The 17,756-nt window shown below is 41.9% G+C and overlaps 1 protein-coding gene across 2 annotated transcripts in view; it reads right to left on the bottom strand.

Annotated features, from left to right (window-relative positions):
* Positions 1–6,126: 6,126 nt before the first annotated feature.
* Positions 6,127–17,756, bottom strand: part of COL21A1 (collagen type XXI alpha 1 chain) — a 231,873-nt gene continuing 220,243 nt past the window's right edge. For both annotated transcript variants that reach the window (XM_006033922.3, XM_025215851.1), the window contains 5 exons: positions 12,705–12,851; positions 12,565–12,619; positions 11,985–12,185; positions 8,495–8,572; positions 6,127–7,719 (listed from right to left, as the gene is read on the bottom strand). In XM_006033922.3, coding sequence (XP_006033984.1) covers positions 7,532–7,719; positions 8,495–8,572; positions 11,985–12,185; positions 12,565–12,619; positions 12,705–12,851 — 669 coding nt within the window. In that variant the 3' untranslated portion in view covers positions 6,127–7,531. The remainder of the gene's footprint in view (positions 7,720–8,494; positions 8,573–11,984; positions 12,186–12,564; positions 12,620–12,704; positions 12,852–17,756) is intronic.

The following is a 17,756-nucleotide window of genomic DNA, read 5'->3' as shown; positions in this document are numbered from 1 at the left end:
CCAGGTGCCCTAGTCTCTCCTCATAGGGCTTGGCCTGCAAGCCCTTAACCATACAAGTGGCCCTCCTCTGGACCCTCTCCAGGTTATCCATATCCCTCTTGAAGTGCAGCACCCAAAATTGCATGCAGTATTCCAACTGTGGTCTGACCAGCGCCTGATAGTGGAGTTGAGGCTCCAGGAGAGCTCAGCTTGGCTGCCTGGGATGCCAGCTTTCGGGTTGTGGGGTTCTACATCCCCCCTCCCACACCCTGTCTCTCTCACCCCCTGATGCCTCTGTTTCTGTTTTCACTGTCTGGCTTTCTTGCCTGCATTGCATGCCAGCCTCTGGCTTCTTTACTCTTCCTTCCATCTGGGAACAGCGCACACACAAACTGCAGGTGCTTCCTCAGTCTGATGAAGTGTTATTCAACCCAAAACCTTGCTAAGATACATTTCTCTAAGTATTCAGTTGGTCTACTAAAACAAATCAGATTGACCCAAAGAACCTTGTCTGCCAGTGCCATATCCTTAGACCAACACCCCTAGCTCCTGACCGGAAGGACACAGGGCCCTGGATACATGTCAGCCCCAGGGTTGGGGCTGGCAATGGTTCTCTGGCAGCTGCTGGAGAAGAAGCTCCTGCAGGAAAGGAAAGAAAGGCTCTGTGACAGTTTGGGTGCCTGAGATGCTAGTGCTACTGTGCTGATTATCTGTTATTTAAAGTGATGGACTGAGCTGAAGCTGTAGGGGAGGAGGTGGTCTCGTTGGGGCACACTACCGTGTTTTGTAGAGGGCCAGTGAGGGCATACCTTAACACACACACACACACACACACACACACACACACACACACACACACACACAGTCACTCATCCTGAGTTTTGCTTGTCAGCAGCTTGAGGTGCAGTTTCCCAGAAACCCCTAAACCTCTCCTTGAAACTTGGCAGGCCTCATGCCCATAGAATGGGCTACCATCCCTGTTGTCTTCCTCTGAATCAGCCAGAATATGACAAAGTTATAGGTATTTCAGTGATTCCCCATTATACTCTATGGCCGAATCTCCCCAAATCAGTGCCGAATCTTCCAAAGCCAATTTGGCCAAATCGATTTGGGACAGCAATTTGAATATCTGAATCGAATCACTATCCTCCGAATCAACCAAATTCAAATCTAAATCGAATACGTCCCTATTCACACAGGCCTAGCAAGTATCTGTTACTCTGCGGGGTTAGGGAAATATGTTGTTTGCTTGTTTTAACAACTAAATAAAGTTCTATGCATTTGTTTTTTAAAGTTGTGATATGCTTCTCTTAATGTAGCTGACTGGTTGATAGGAAGTAAAATAGCAATGAAATTGGATGAGGGAGAGTATTTTGAAAGTATTTCTAATAAGTATGTATTATGTGTTCCAGAAAGTGTATATACTGGACCTGCTATCATTAACATTAGGCAATCTCTTTTCTTCCAAATGTCTTGCTTAGAACACAAAATGAGAATTGATATGAAGTTGAAATCCTGTGCTGGAGAAACAAAAATAACTGCATTGTATAATGTAACAGTAATACCCTAAACTTTCCCAAGAACCTTGTAAAAGTAGGGGCAATGTGGGCAACCTGGAGCTCCAGCTTTAACTTTTTATGGTTGCTTTTGTGGTTGTAAATCAAACAAACATGATTGTGATTTGTGACTGTGAAAATGCCCACAAACAGGGAATTGCCATTCTATCTGATGCAAACAACACATGTAGTCTGGTATCCCATCTCCCTGTAAGTCAGCAATACCAGATATATCAGTGAAAGGTCCAAGAATTCTGTAATGGTATAAAACCTGTTCATAGGAGAACAGTCTCTTTAATACATGTCAGCTGGTTGATTTATGTCTGAGGCATAAGAATTTATATCACCATAAATGTTTATATAATTCTTACACTTCTTAATGGAATTACTTAAGTTCACATTTTTTTTAACCCTCCTAATTTTGGGGTATAAATGATATTTTGTAGCAATGAATTCCACATGCTAAATATGCACCATATCATAACTACTTTTAAATTGTTGCTTATTAGTATAGGTCTGATATTTTTATGGTAGGAGACAGTGGGCACATTTACACAAGATGCTAACTATGCAATAGCCTAATAATACTGTGTAGTAGCGCATCACAGCACAAAAAGTGCTAATATACTACTGCGCACTATTATTAGGCTAATGCACAATAGCATCACTAAAAAGGCATGCACTGGTGCTACTGTGCAGTAATTCTGGTTACTGCACATTAATTTAGTACTTGATTATACAAGTATTAATCTTAATGCGCAGTAACTACTGAGCATTAATGAACGTGTAAGTGTGCTCAGTAAAGAGGAATGTCCCAGCCTATTCTAACTATACTTTTTATTATTTATTTACCTCTTTCCTTTTATATACCTCTAAACTGTCCTCATTTTTTCTAACTCCATGTTGCTATACTCAGTAAAAATACATATCTCATTTCAGGAAAGTGATCTAATTTCACTCAGAGATGCACACAGCTCTAGTATTTTGGTGCAATGTTCTTTATGCATCTCCAGACTAAAAATACTGACCAGGGAGTCACCTACAAGCAGCTAATAGGTTCCTAGCTCACGAGTGAACATTAAAAACCCTCTATTACAGGCAAGTATTTCAGGTGGAGGGCTGCTTAATGACTTTGTTGAGGTATTGAGGGCTGCAAAGGTAGCCCCACCCCTTGGCAGGTGCCCAGCTCTCTGGTCACTATCTTGTGACCAGAAATCCTGACCCCTAACCCCTGACCTTTGCCACTGGGAGTTTCTCCCTTTGCCTAGGAAGTACTCTTTTTGGGGCAGGGGGCAGTTTGCTGGTACATTGTGTGTGGAAGGGTGGGGGAGGTGCAGTTGGGGGATGTGTGGAGTGTGGGTATGGTGCAGGTGCAATGTGTGGGGGTACAGGAGGGGGGTGGGTGTGGGATGCATGTGGGTGTATGTGTGGATATGGAGCAGGTTGGGTGTGTTTAGGGTATCATGTGGATGTGTGTGAAGTGTTTGGGACTGCTGGATGTGTGTGTGGGTAAGATGAGGGGGTGTAGGGGTGTGTGTGTGACATGTAGGTATATGTGGATGTGTGTAGGGGGTGTGGAGTGTGTTGGTGGGGTGTGTGGGGTTATCTGTGTGTGTATGGGGGTATGGGACATTTATAGCGGGGTGTATGGTTGGAGTGTGCGAGACAGTGATGGGTGTGTGTGTGGGTATGGAGGAGGGTGAGGTGTGTGGGTGGGTTGGGTGTGCACATGGGGGGCTTCCCCCCTGCCTGCTCTTTGTGATATGGCTGAGTCCAGCCCCTCTGTGGGTGGGGGAAGGGGATCAGCTCTGTCTGCCTGGCTCGCAACACGCTGCAAAGGGCAGGAAAGCAGCTGCCACCGCCGGCAGCAAAACAAGCCCCTGCAAGAGGGTAGAGGGGACAGGGAGCTAAGCCTGGCATCACCAGCGCTCAGTCTCTGTCCCACACTTGTCTGGCAGGGCTGCAGCCGAACCTGCCTGGCTTCTGCTACTGTTGCTTCTCTCTCACCTGCTTGCCTGGCGGGGCTACAGCAGGGACAGGAGGAGTTGCTGGAGGCTGGAGGAGCCCAGCAGTTCCCTGGGCAGGGACAGCAGCAGTAGCATCAGCTGTCCATGCTGCAGTGCTCTGGGCAGCAGGTAGGGAGGGGAAGCTTCAGTGTTGAGGGGAGCAGGGTGGGCTCTGCCTGCAGCTCACTCTGGCCCTGCACATGTGGGGCAGGGGAGCATGTGTGGATGAAGGGGGGACCATGAAGGAGCTTGGCTGCTCATGAAGTCCTGACAGGCAGGCAGGGACAGACAGGAGAGGGGAGCAAAAGAAGGACCCAGCGTGCACTTGGTCCCCTTTCTTAAGTTGCTGGAGGAGCCCAGCAGTTCCCTAGGCAGTGGCCACAGCAGGAGCCCTGCTCAGAAGCTATGCCTGCTGGCGGGGGAGGCTGGGAGCACAGCATGTGCAGCACAGACAGTCACAGGTGGGGCTGGATACAATTAATTGGTGGGGCCTGCCTGCAGACTGGATCCAATCAGCTAGTGGGCCAGATCCGGTCCGCAGACCATATTTTGCCCACCCCTGCTCCATTATCTTGAGGTCCTATTCCATCAGAGGTGTAGGAGGATCAACCCACCTTTTAGCCAATATCCTATTGGATAGGACACTTGAGTCACGCAGTGTGAAGTCTAAGTGAGAGAAGGGCACTCCCTTTGAGGGAGGGAGCTTCTGGGTTCTCTTCTCAATGCTATCCATACATTTTATCCAAAGATTACTTATTGTAAAATACATGAACAGTATTTGGAAAAGGATGCAGAAATCAGGGCTCTCTCCCACCCAGAGGAGTGGCCTCCGTTCTAAGCTAAGGAGCCCGTTTTAATCTTTCTTGCTCTTCTTTGGTTCCATGATCTTTGCACCTACTGGATCAGCTTCAAAAGGTGGACGCCCCCTTTTGGGAGCATCCAGACACACGTGGACATTTGGTTCCTCAGGGACAACTAACAGTGGCTTACCTTGTGCTGCAGCTACTTATCCCCAGGGAACACCTATGCCAAGCATGTTTTGGTGCACAGCAACTTGCCCCAGGTGGGGTAGGTGAGGCTGGGGCCAGCACTGTGCTGGCCCCAGTAGCCTTACATGGGCTACTGGGGGGATTCCTAGGCCTGCAGTTGTGGCGATTCTGCCGCTCAGAGCCTCAGTAAAGAAGTATAAGATGCAAGTTACTGCGGGATTTAGCTCATTGTGACCACTTTTTAATCCATCTTCATTAGAATAAAAACACCATTAAAGATTCAGTTGTATTATTCCTCAAGTGGTGAATTAAAGCAAGTGTATAGAATGTCACCTGAAAACATATATTATAGGATATGGACCTGTGTCTTTTTTGATATGGAGTGACCAGAACTGAAAACAGAATTTACAGTGAGAATATTTGGTCAAATTATAATATGACTTTATATTTTAAGTATTATTTTCTCTCTCACTCTTTAGCAATGTTACTTATTTTTTAATGTCCTTTCACATCATGCAGAATTTTTCATCCAGCTCTAAATAGTTATACCGAGGTCTTTGCCCTGAGTGGCTAAAGTTTACTTAGAAACTAGCAGAGTGTATGAAGAATTCAAATTATTCCTCCCAATTTGCATTGTTTCATAATGATCAACAATTCATTTAATCTACTGTCAACTATCTGTGTTAGAGCTAACTTGAATTCCTTACACCCTTCTGTTAGTGAATACCTTGTATGCATTTTGTATCATTTCTAAATCTGTCCATCTTACTATTCATTTTCCTTTTTTGGAATTAAAAAGTATGCTAGACATTGGTCCTACTATGGAACCACCTTTTTCCATGAAAGCACCTTTTTCCATGAAAGAACACCAATTTTTCTAATCCGTTTATAAACCATTAGAGTAACTTAACTGTTAGCATTTCCTCAATATATTTTGTCAGAGACTTCAAGGATTTTCCCCATTTCACTGACACACAAATTGTAATACAATCAAACTAACAAAGTATTTTTTTGTTTATTCTGCTATATGAAATGGATCTTGGTAGGACAAGTAATTAATAATTCCCTTCTGGAAGAGGAAGAAAGAACCTGAGCAAACTGCCACATCTTTTTCATCTCTGGCTACTATGATTCAATTTTCTTTTGAACTAAATGATTCCAAATCTCACACTGATGTTGGTTTAACTGAAAAAAATGATTGGCATTGATATAGAAGGCACTACTTTACATATGAAAAATATTACTCTACATTTTAAGTATTTGGAGTTTTAACAACATATGGAGGTACTGGATGAAGACTAATTCAGCCTCAAACTAATCTTGGTCTTACTGAAGTAAATGTGCTAACTTGCATAGTCAACTTTACTGTGCAAAAAGAGAGAGTTACCTGTATTAGTCTGAAATCAGGAAGAAGGCAGAGCAGAGTTGCACCCTGTAGACTAACAGCATCTGATGAAGTAAGCTGCTGCTTGCAAAAAAAATGATGCCTCTGAATGAGTCCTAAAGGTGCCACTGCCCTGCATCTACACAGCATAAATATTGTTAATGGATGCCGTTCCTGCAAGTTTAGATAGACTACATTAGCGTTTTGGGGGAGGTATTTTTTGGGGAGGCTACTTTCTGTTTGAGGTTTAATTTTTTTCCCCCCCGAGGGAAGATATAAAGATTAAAACAGCAGTAGCAGTAGTAGACAGGTACTAATATTTTCCTAGATCCATATCATACATTCTCTTCCGTTATCACAGAGCAAAGCCAAATAAAAACACCTTTCACCAAGTCATCACATTACCCCCAAGTCTGTACAAAATTTTATTTTACCTTGAATGTCAAGCATTTAAACAATCTTTTTAGTATGACAACAGTGAAACAGCACATTGGGGGGGGGGAGGGGAAAGGGGAAAGCTCCATATAAAGCTCTGGTTAAGGACTCTGCATTAATTTAAAACTGGACTAAAATTGTAAATGGGACTTGTGCAATTGCTTTTTACTCAGAAAGCAAGCTATGGGTCTTGCCAGCAGTGCATACAATGAAAGTTAACATAAAAAATATCTTGCTTAAAATGGAAGATAAAGCGGTGTAACAAACATGGCCATTAGTGAAAAGCATGAACTTTCTTTTTATAAACCTGCTTCTTGCATTTGACAACTTCAGCTCTTATAAAGGACACCAAAGGAAATGAATTTTGATCTATGATTAAACTGAGCATATTAAAATTGTTAAACTTCATTGTACAAAACTGTGATTTTCATTTCAGGCCAACTGCAGCTACAAACCAAATAAAATCTATTTTTTAAAATAAGGCAATTCGTATATAAGTTAATCTACCCACACAGTCTGCATCACTCTGGAGTAAAACCCTGGCTGCAGCAGTGTCAATGGGAGTTCTTTTTCACCCTGATGCTTAGATAAAAGAATAGATTACGCAGTGGTGAAATTACTTCCATAAGGAAGCCAGATACTTCTCTGAATTTTATAAAAAATAGGATTTTTTTTGTAATGCCAACCTTGAGCTATGAAATATGTAGTGTACATAAGCCAATGAGATTCACACACATATGAAGTAAAAGCCAGCCATATCATTTGAAAATCAAATACTGCATCTGTAGGCTAATGTGAAATATTTCACAGTAATTTAAATATTTAGGTCCTGCTCCTGTTCCTAATGGAGTTTAAAAAAAAAAAAAGCTTTAGGAATGAACTTCAGTGGGAGCAGGAGCATGATAGGACACTTACAAACTAAACAGCAGATATGATTTACTTTATTCATGTTAAAATCATGTCTCTCTCAAAGACCTTGAGATTTAATTTATGCTAATTATTCAACAGCAATGGGAGATGCATTAAAATGGAATGTGTGATCTTCTAGAGCCTTATCCTAGATCCTTTATAAAATCAGAGGTACTTTTGTTCCTGTTTATGGGATTATTGCTAGTCATCTTCCTGAGACATGAAAAACTGTAGAAGACAAGCACCATACCTATTATTCTAACACATCACAAATTAATAGTTTGGCCCCTTTCTAAATGGATCTCTTCCTACAATTACACTAAAACATAATGATGGATCACAAATTCCAGGGGGTCCAGCTGGTCCTCGCATTCCAGGATTCCCACGATCTCCATCTTTACCAGGCTGCCCAGTCTCTCCAGGACGTCCCTCTTTACTAATACCAGGTGGACCTTCAGGACCTTAACGGTAAATGTACGATAAAGAAACCCATTACTCTAGAACATTTAGGTATGGATACAAACTACACACTGGATCCCAAACCCTCAGAACTTTGAGGAAATATGTTACTGAGCTAAGAAAAATGTCATTTCCTAGGAAAAGTGTATATTACAAAGAGTTAAAACATTGGTTAAACATGACCATATTATCTGTGTTGCCTCCTCTAATGGAGTCAAGATATACAAAAAAGATTAATTCAGAACAGATTTAAAATCAAATACTCATATAATCTAGTTTGCTCTTGACATAAATCATAGTTCAGTGAAATCAATGAACAATTTTCTATGGACTTTGTTGGCCTTGTACCAGGCACTCTAATCTAGTCTTTAAAAAAAAATTTTTTTTTTAATAGAACAGGGGATAGTTTCCAAAGCTGCTGGATGCTGCTGTACCCTCTGCTCTGCAGATGAGTATTTAAATCTATTTGTAGTTTCTCAATATTTCTGAAAATCAGGCCAGTTGCAATTTCTATCTGTTTTCATTACAAGAGAGAACTTTGTTAACCTCAGATCTCAGTCTATTTGGAAACAGGAATTTAAGTCACTGACTTTTATGAATAGCTACTTTACTTAATTCTAATACAAAATGAAAAAAATTAAAAGCATGCAACCATATTACTTTGCTTTTTATCAACCATTGTATTGTTTAAGAACTAGTTGAGCTTCTTTGAATTATATTAATAATTCAGAAACTAATATTTTCAAATAATCAACATGAAATTAGATCTTGCTTTACCTGGAGGACCTGGGGGACCTTGTTCACCAGGAAGTCCAATTCCTGGGCCACCTTTTGCCCCATTTTTTCCTGGTAACCCTGTAGATTACCAAACAACATACATGCATGCTAAGAATTATTTTCATCTGAGAAGTCAAAGGGGTGAGTAATTGGGATTGCATGCAAAATAATGTAACATATAACAAACATTTACTTGTACAGTGCTATCTAATGTAATTGCCTTAGTTAGCTGAAAGGAGACTGATAAACAATAAATGGTAAGAAATATACATGCTCGGCAAAGGGAATAGATGACAGATGGAAATGCTGAACAGAGCTGATACTGACGGGCTTTTCACTGGTGGAGTAAAAGGTCACATGAAAAAAAAAATTGTTGACTTCAACATGATACCTATTTCAAATAGAATACATAAGAGACTTTTCAAAAGGCACATAAAAATTAAAGTCCCTTCCATCCAAAGAGAAATAAATTCTCTGTTCCATGACATAACATGATCAGTTTTTTCAGTGACTAGCCATTTTTCACCATTTGCTGTGTAGTCAACGTGAATCAATATCAGAATCTTTTTCAGGAAATAAAAGTAGCTAAGTGCTGAAGATAAAACTTCAATATCTATGAAATGAACTTTGTTTTACATGCCACAGTCAAAATATTGCAGGGAAGAAAGTATTTCTGAAGTATTCATTGAGCTACTGTTAGCATCTTGCTAGTTAGCTTGACACAGCCTTCTCAGAGACTCTAAATTCAGTAAAAATGTAGTACTGTATTTCCTGAATATAAGACAATCCTGAATGTAAGGTGACCCCCAGTAATTAGATTCTATGCATAGAAAAATTATAAATGTATTACAATTTTCCACGTATGATATCTAAGTATTGGAGGATCATCTTAAATTCTCTCACTCGACTGCAGAGGGTGGGAGGAGAGGTGATGAGAGGGACAGTAATGGGGCAGGCAGTGGGGGCCAGACAGTGAGGGAGGCAGTAGTGGGGCATGTGGTAGGGCAGGTGGTGGGGAGCAGTATGAGGCAGGCATTGAGGGATGGTGGGGGACAGGCAGTAGGAGGGGAGGTGGTAGGGGGTATGCAGTGTGGAGGTAGTGGGGCAGGCAGTGAAAGAGGTAGTGGGGCAGTTGCCCCTTGCTGCCTGCTCCCCCACTTACTCCCCCTTCCACCTACATCCCTCTCCCCTCCCCCACCCCTCCATCTTACCTTTGCTCTATGCCAGGAGACTGTCCCTGCTGCAGCCTGGGACACACAACATGGTTCCAGCCCAGCCCTGCAGCAAAGGCGAGCCAGCATGGCTGCTAGAGGGCTGGGCTGGAGCCATGCTCCGTGTCCCAGGCTGCTGCAAAGACGGATCCTGCTGACACAGAGCAAAAGTAAGGAGGAATGCAACGAAGTGGGGGGAGAGAGAGAAGCAGCATAGTTTGGGAGGAGAGTGGGGTCTGCAGGGAAGGAGTGGCAAGGCATGCAGAGGCAGCGAGGGGCCAGGAGGCAGCTGTGGCTGCGGCCCTGGCCCTGGGTTGGGGCCAGAGCCACAGCAGCTGCCAGTCCCCCCAACTTCACCTCCCTTCGCTGCCTAATACTCAATTGTAAGGCAAGGGTCTTTTCTCCTACCATGCGAAATGTGGGTGGGGGGGGCCTCATCTTCTAATCAAGTAAATACAGTAATTGCTGAGAACAAAGGTAATAAATTATGGATGCTGCCACATACTTTGGCTTTATTCAAGCTTAGCTTTAAGCATGTGAATTATGATGGGCTACATAATAAAATTAATGATTTTGCGTAAACATTTTGCTGTACCATAGCTGATTATTATTGAAAGGATACAGAAACTTCAAAATACTGCAGAACAGTTGCACGTAAAAGCCTTTGAACATAATAATGACCAAATAAATCCAGATACATAGAAAAATTACACCAGTATTCACTAGAAATTAAATATAGAAAATTTAGGAGAGTATAGAGATGTTACAGGTTATAAAATTAGTGATGAGGGTAACAGGCACAAAACAAAGGATGAGCACAATAGAAACAGAAGCAGCCTAGGGGAAGGAAAAGAAAACAAAACAGACCAATTCAGCCCTGATGGAAATGAGTGTAAGTCTAACAGAATACATTTAATCAAGGAGAAATTCTATCATTTTGTTGCCTTTGCCATAACAGCAACAAGGCAAGAGCTCTGGGGAAAAACAACACAAAGAAGTACAAGACTTGCTCTTAAAAACTGAATGGCAATGTGGGTCCTTTATATCTCCTCAAATGGTAATCTGTAACTTTTAATAAGCTATGAAATACATTGGTCACTTCAGTCAACACTACTTAAGGTCAGGCCTGTTACTGTGTAACAGCAGGCAATAACAGTTTTCCAAGTCTCAGGTTGAACTCTGTGAGATATGCAATACTGAAATCACACAGTACATAACTGTACTAATATAGTAAAAGCTGACATTTCCTTTGAATCTTCTGCAACCTAAATATGGAGCTCAAAGATTTTTAAAATACTTGTTTTTGACCTTAACCTCTCTTTTGTAGAGGTTTCACCTTTCCAAAATTACTCATTTTTCCCTGCAATTAAACACTGTATTTTGCCTCTCATGCACTCTCCCTGGTGAATGGCAATTTTCCCAGACTTTTCCAAGCCCAACAGCTCCAAATAATTAGAATATTAGAGGAAAGCATCAATCTACCACAGAGATACCTAAAAGTTCCCCTGGAAAACTGTTTGTATGAAAACTAAGAAACATTAATTATAAAGCAATGGTAGGGAATGACTTTGCATTTTCCACAAAGGCCACCAGCAATTGCATACTTGTAACATCTGGCAAAAAATGACTCATGATCCTGAGTAAAGAAGGACCCAGATTTTGAAGATTCTAATGATGGATCAGATTCTTTTTGTTGCATAGGACTCCTACAGATTAAGTTTATCTTTGCTTAAGTTTGAGATCTGATGAGAATGCTGGCTTTGCTGGCATGATTCCTGGTAATGATTTTCATTGCTGAATTTACTGAATCTTGACTGATTGCTGAAATTATAAACTTTAAAAGTAGCAGATATCAAAAGCATGTGTGTCAATTAAAGGACAGCATAATAACCAGAAATAAGATGTAGAGTTACACTTTTGGAAGAACATGGGAGTACTGGTCAACCACCTTTTTGAGTGTTCTTTCCCCCATCTCCCTCTCTGCCTCCCCCTCCTCCCCCCCAAATATCAGGACAAACTATGATCTAAAATACACATCACTATTATGTTGACTTCAGGAAAGAAGGGCAAGGTGTGAGTTAGTGCAGAATTTTAGCTCATTGTAACCACTTTTATCCATCTTTATTAGAAGGCAATGATCACCATGGATGCAAAGTTTTTCATTAAGTAATAAATTAAAGTAAGTGTATGGAATGTTGTTTGAAAATATATATAAGATCACTAAAGGCAGACACTGCTTACACAGAGAAACAAAATATGGGAGATATCTATACAGTTACCTCTTGTTCCACGTGTACCAGGACGCCCAGGAATTCCTGAGAGACCTGGAACCCCATCATTTCCAGGCAAACCAGGAAAACCTCTAGGGCCTTCTGGACCTGTTGGTCCTGGTGGACCAGGGAGTCCGGGGGGAGCACTTTGAGTCTGACAGTGGTTACAGTTGTGTAGCCTTTCACTCTGAAGGATAGCAGGCAACTGGGCTAGGAGAATTCAAATGGAAAAAGTTTAGACTGTTCTGAGAATTATACTGAGAAGATATCATTATCCAATACAAAAACAAGCAAAACTGCAAACTATATAAATAAGAGTTTCAGATAATTATCTATTAGTCACTAAAAGCAAACATTATATCTTAATGTGGATGAGGCAGCAGATTTATGAATTCAGATTGATAAGGTCTGGAAATATTATGAAGTGTGGCATGAAAATATCTCAAAGGGAGGTATAGACAGTCCAGTGCCTTAGTAATATGAATTTTCCTTAGCTAGAGTTTATTTATAATTATAACAAGAGCACCCAAATCACTTTAAATAATGATAAAATAAATGAAAGATATGCATAAGATTCTTTGAAACTTACTTCTTAATACATCTGTACAAACTTGGCGAATAAACTCTTCTGAAAATTCCCTTCCCTGAATGAATACAAAAGGGTTATAAGATACACTGAATATGTTTTTAAAATGTGCAAGAACAACAGATATCAGGGACCATACATACAGGTTTTCCATCTGATCCAGGTGGCCCTGGGAGTCCTCTGTCCCCTGGCTGTCCTCTTGGTCCAGGAGGTCCAACCAAACCATGAATGCCAGCCTCGCCTTTTTGTCCACTGAAGCCTCTAATGCCAGGGTCTCCTTTCTCACCTTTCTAAAAACAAAGGAAGCAAAAAAGATAACTAAATCCCTTCACAGGGTTCCACAAGCACAAGAATCTTCATTCATTGTGAGCTGATGGCAGGCCTTCACTGAGGTGCTGTCATCAAATCAGAATAATCAAGATGTATGTGGATCAGCTAAATAGCAGACATTAATAGGTCTATGTCACCGAGATATAAATAATTCTTTGGACTTTGTAATTAATACATTTATTTGCAAAATGGCCATTTGAAATATAGTAATATTACAGATAACCAATTGTACATTTTTGTATGGGCCTAATTTTTAATCCAAGGCAGAGCCAGTTAAATACCCATTTAAAATATAATAAAAATATTAAACAATCACCTAAAATATTTTTCCTCCTCTTTTTCACTATATCATAGCTAGGCTAAATACAGAACTTTAAAAGCCTATTTTGGAAGGGTAGAAAATAAAAGGTTAAATTCTGACTCCACTGAAGTCAGTAACTAGAATGATGTCAGGATTTCACCCTTAGGCCCCCGTGTGTGAGTGGAATCACTGTGGGAGGTATGAGAAGGAGAGCCAGAAGTTCAATTTGTGTTAGATTGTTATCCAGACCTCAGTTCATCCCAGAATGATTGATGATAATTAACCCATCTGCTAGGGTAAGGTTAAGCTAACACTAGAAAACATTTGGAAATAAGTGAATTTAATCAAAGCAATTATTCCTGTACACATGCGACTACCTACGGCACTAGTTATTTTGGATTGCTTTTCAAACTTGAAGCCAACAAATCTCAAGTGCAGTGTAATTTGGTACATTTCCAGGTTTAAAATTAGTCTTGTATCTTTGTTCCCCTCCGAGTTTTTTCTTGCCATTTGTATATGGCTTCTGCATATTCTTATTGGTAGCTATACAGATCTACTTCCAAATATACTAAATGAAGCAAGGCACTAGGCAGGATGTTGCTAAACAGTCCATTTCTTTGGACAAAGAAGGAAGGTTTAAGAGGTTCTTAGTCGCACATCCTTTATAATGCTGTTCCAGGTTCTAAATTATAGCATCTATATTATATTGAACTAGCAAGCTTCCCTATAATGGAAATATAGGGTTCCTGCAAGACTTTCTGGTTTAGCCCTGTATTTGAAAGAGTGCAGAGGAGGATATTGAATAAAAGAAGTGTAACAGGGTGATCTGGCCTTTAAGGAGGAACAGTCAGCCCTGTTAATAAAAGTCCACATGGGAGTAAACAGGGAATGTCCCATTGGAATCCTTAAAAGTAAATAGAGGAGGAAGCAAGCTGTGAAAGTAACAGGTTGCTGCAAGGAAGGGGCCAGGTTGCTAAGCTGAAGCCAGAGCAAAAGGGACTCTCCTTCTAGTGTCCAGGACAGAGCAGAACTTTGTTTTGTCTATTTATTTATAAGACTGAACTTTGCTTTAGAGATCTGGATGTAATGAATTCTAGCTCATGCTAAGCAATGCACTTACAGGTGGTAAAGAAAGCAGGCGCTCACAGCCACCAGCAATAAAAAATGGATATAGAAGCCATGCAAAAAACGGCTGGCGGGGGTGTTCCAGCAGTTCCAGCTTCAACAGCACCTTTTTAGCAGAGATTGCAGGAGGAGCAGCAGCACTTCATGGTTCAGCTACTGGATCAGGGGAAGACCAGCACACAGTTGGGCACTACTACCCTAGCTCAAACAAGAGTGGGAATTCTCACAAAATGGGGCCAGATGATGATCCTGAGACCACCCACTCAAGAGGCCTTTCTAAAATCTTTTGAGTGGGTGACTGGAATGTACCAATGATGTCAGGATCAGTGGTCCACTAAGCAAGCCTCTTACCTGACAGGGAAAGTTTGGGCCACATACCAGGTCCTGGGAGCTGAGCTGACACAGATCTATGAAACCCTCAAGACCCCCATCTTAGACTGTCAAGGTTTTACCAAAGCGATACACCAGTGCCAGTTCCAGGAAGAACCATTTAACTCCGACTCCCAGCCCTTAACACTTGTCCATAGCTTCACTCTGCTTAAACCAGAGTCCTGCTTATCCACAGAAATAATAGAGGTGATAAGGAGGACAACACCAATTTTGCCACTTATTGCCTGTAGGACACCAAGAGTGAATTTGAAGACACTGGTTAGGTGATATCAAAGAGATAGCTCACCTAGTCGAGAACGTCCTTGACGCCAGATTAGAATACGGGAAATACCCTGCTGGACCAAAGGGACAGCCCCAGCAATGCATGAACTCAGAATAGGAAGGGCCTCCTACAGCTAGAAGCCTGTGGGTGGAGGTCCTTCACCCAACCTGGGAATTCTGCCCCAATTCCCAAAGAGATAAGGGTGGACTTAACAGTACCAGGCTACTGATTTGAAAGTAGAAATGGGATATAGTGACAAAATGAAAGAATGGGGAGCTTTCAGTCTGCTTTATGGGTGGAAAACTGGACATTGGTGCAGGAATTGCCCACAGATGGACTACAACTACATGGACACCAGGATCTCTGATAGAGGCCCCAGAACTGAGAGGCTATGTGGTCCCAGTGAAAAATAAAGAATACCCATGTTCTAGGCCTAACAGATTCAGGCTCTAGACAGACATGTATTGATTCCCCCTTAACAAGATGCCAATTCAAAGCCGATATGTTGTTTACCTGGGACTGCACTCTATTCCTCATACTTCTGCCATTGACCAGGATCTGCACATACCAAGATGGACTTCTCCTAGAAAGGAGTGGGACTAGGTGTACAAAATGGATTTTAGGCTCCAGTTTTGGTGGTCAGTAGGGAAGCAGGGGGGTACGGGCAAGGAGAGATATGTCTATCCATCTAAGAAGGAACAGCCAGCCCTCTTAAAAAAGCCCAAATGTAGGGCATTTAAAGCCCAGGAACCTCCTCCTTTTGCTCAAAAAAACAACAACAACAAAAAAGGAAAGTGAACTGGAAAAGGAACAGCTTGCTGCAAAGAGGGATCAGGTTGATGTGCTGGGGCCGGAGCATAAGCAGCTCCCCTGCCACTGTCCAGGACAGGGAAGAATTTTTGTTTCATGTAATTGACTGTTTGTTTAAAAGACTGAACTTTATTTTACAGAGCAGGGGAGAAACTCCTAAGTAAATACATTCCCCAAACAGTGGGCTAAGCAACCCACTTACAACAAGATATCCTTCCAAAACCTACAGGGTGTTAATCCACTGCTTTATCATTTACAATACTGTGCCATGCTTCTCTTTCCACAATTGGCCAGCTCCATACTGTTCTGTAGGGAGGGATGGTGAACAGGATCATGACTATACTGTCTTTAGGTGGTTGACATCCTAACATTATGGGACTATACCCAATCCCTGTCACAAATGTAAAAAGAAAGACTCCTGGAACTCCATTTCTAGAATCAGTTGTTATCTGGTCCTAACAAATTGTCCATCTAGGAAGCACTAGAGATCAGCTAAAGTTATTTAGCTTACATGTCTCTATAAATGGTAAGCTAGTGGATATTACATCTCATTACATATATTATTTGTTGGTTTCACCCTGAAAACCAATTGTGTAAAACTGGTGCCATTTTACTCAACAGGCTGGCTCCCTGTACATATTGAAAATTAAGCTTATTCCAGTTCTTTGCTTCTGTTAGCCTAGGGATAGCAATTGGAGCCTAGGATACGTGTGAGACTAGGGTGAGAAAAGGGAGTTTCCCCTTTAAGAGAGAAAACAGGTTAGGCCACACCCTTTCAGCTATATAAGCCTGTGGCTGGCTAAGTCTGTAGAGCAGCCTGGAGGATGACCCTCAGGATGGTGTGGAGTCCAGAGCCAAATCCACAGGAGGGAGAAGCCCAATAGAGAACCTGTGCAGCTTCACAGAGGGAATCATCCCTGGGAGGGAATACAAAAGGACAGCAGGCTGTGAACTGAGAACTCTTGCCATTGGGGTAGAAGAAGCTGCAAGCTGGAGAATGTTACTGTTGTGGTCAAGAAACTCTACACATGAGAACTACTGTTGTGGTGAACCGGGGATGCCATAACCTGAAGACTGTTTAGGAGTGTGGCCTGGGTGCCATGCGGCATAAAGACTCCTCCTCTGCAGAGAGCTGGCCTGATGATGAGGGAAATAAAATGAGGCACCTGAGTGTCTGCCTTCCAAGAGAGGACCTATACTTAATATGACAGCACAGATGTGGCAGACAAGACACCCAAATTTACAGATTGTTTGGAATTAGATTGGCAGATCGGCTACCCCAGCCAAAGGAAGGCCCTGCCAGTGAAGCTGGCACACCCTCAAAACCAAAGCAGCAAGGACACAGAGTTCTTTGGGTACCATTTTTCCTATGCAACTTTGGCAAAGAATTGTTGACTAAAAATACTGAATTAGAGGTACCATGCTTGGCTCAGAATACATAAAAGTTCACCTAAGTCTCTGAGATGAAGATTGTGGTCAACAAATCCCTATTCTGGAACAGTGGAATTCTCAACAGAAAGGGTAAAGCTCATCTGTGCAGGGAAAGGAGATTTTTAGGGACTAGTCTGACACTGTAGAATTAACTTTTAGAAAAACCAAAGACTTTCACAAGTTTTATCACATTTTCATCTAAGTGCAAGGTATAGTTCTTTGATATGACCTACTTCCATGAAAGTATGTAGAAATGTATCCTAAAAAATAATACTGTAACTAAACCAGAAACTCCAGAACACCCTTTAAGTCAGCTGCAACAGAACAAGCAATGCTTGTATACAAGACATTACTTGTATAACTGAGGGTGCTCAACCACCTGGGCGACCATCGCCTGCTGGAATTCACCATCCAGCACAAGGTGGCAAAGGCCTGCAGCAAAGGCAGCGGCCCTGGACTTCAGGAGGGTGGATTTCAATGAGGCAAGGAGAATAGTCGGGGAGGCACTGAGGTCCCGGAAGGGAGGGGAGGGGAGTCGGGTGTCCA

This window comes from Alligator sinensis, unplaced genomic scaffold, assembly GCF_000455745.1.
Source record: "Alligator sinensis unplaced genomic scaffold, ASM45574v1 scaffold482_2, whole genome shotgun sequence".
NCBI classification, from domain to species: domain Eukaryota; kingdom Metazoa; phylum Chordata; order Crocodylia; family Alligatoridae; genus Alligator; species Alligator sinensis.
The sequence above is the reverse complement of the archived record's forward strand: the minus strand, read 5'-3'. Positions and strand labels throughout refer to the sequence as shown.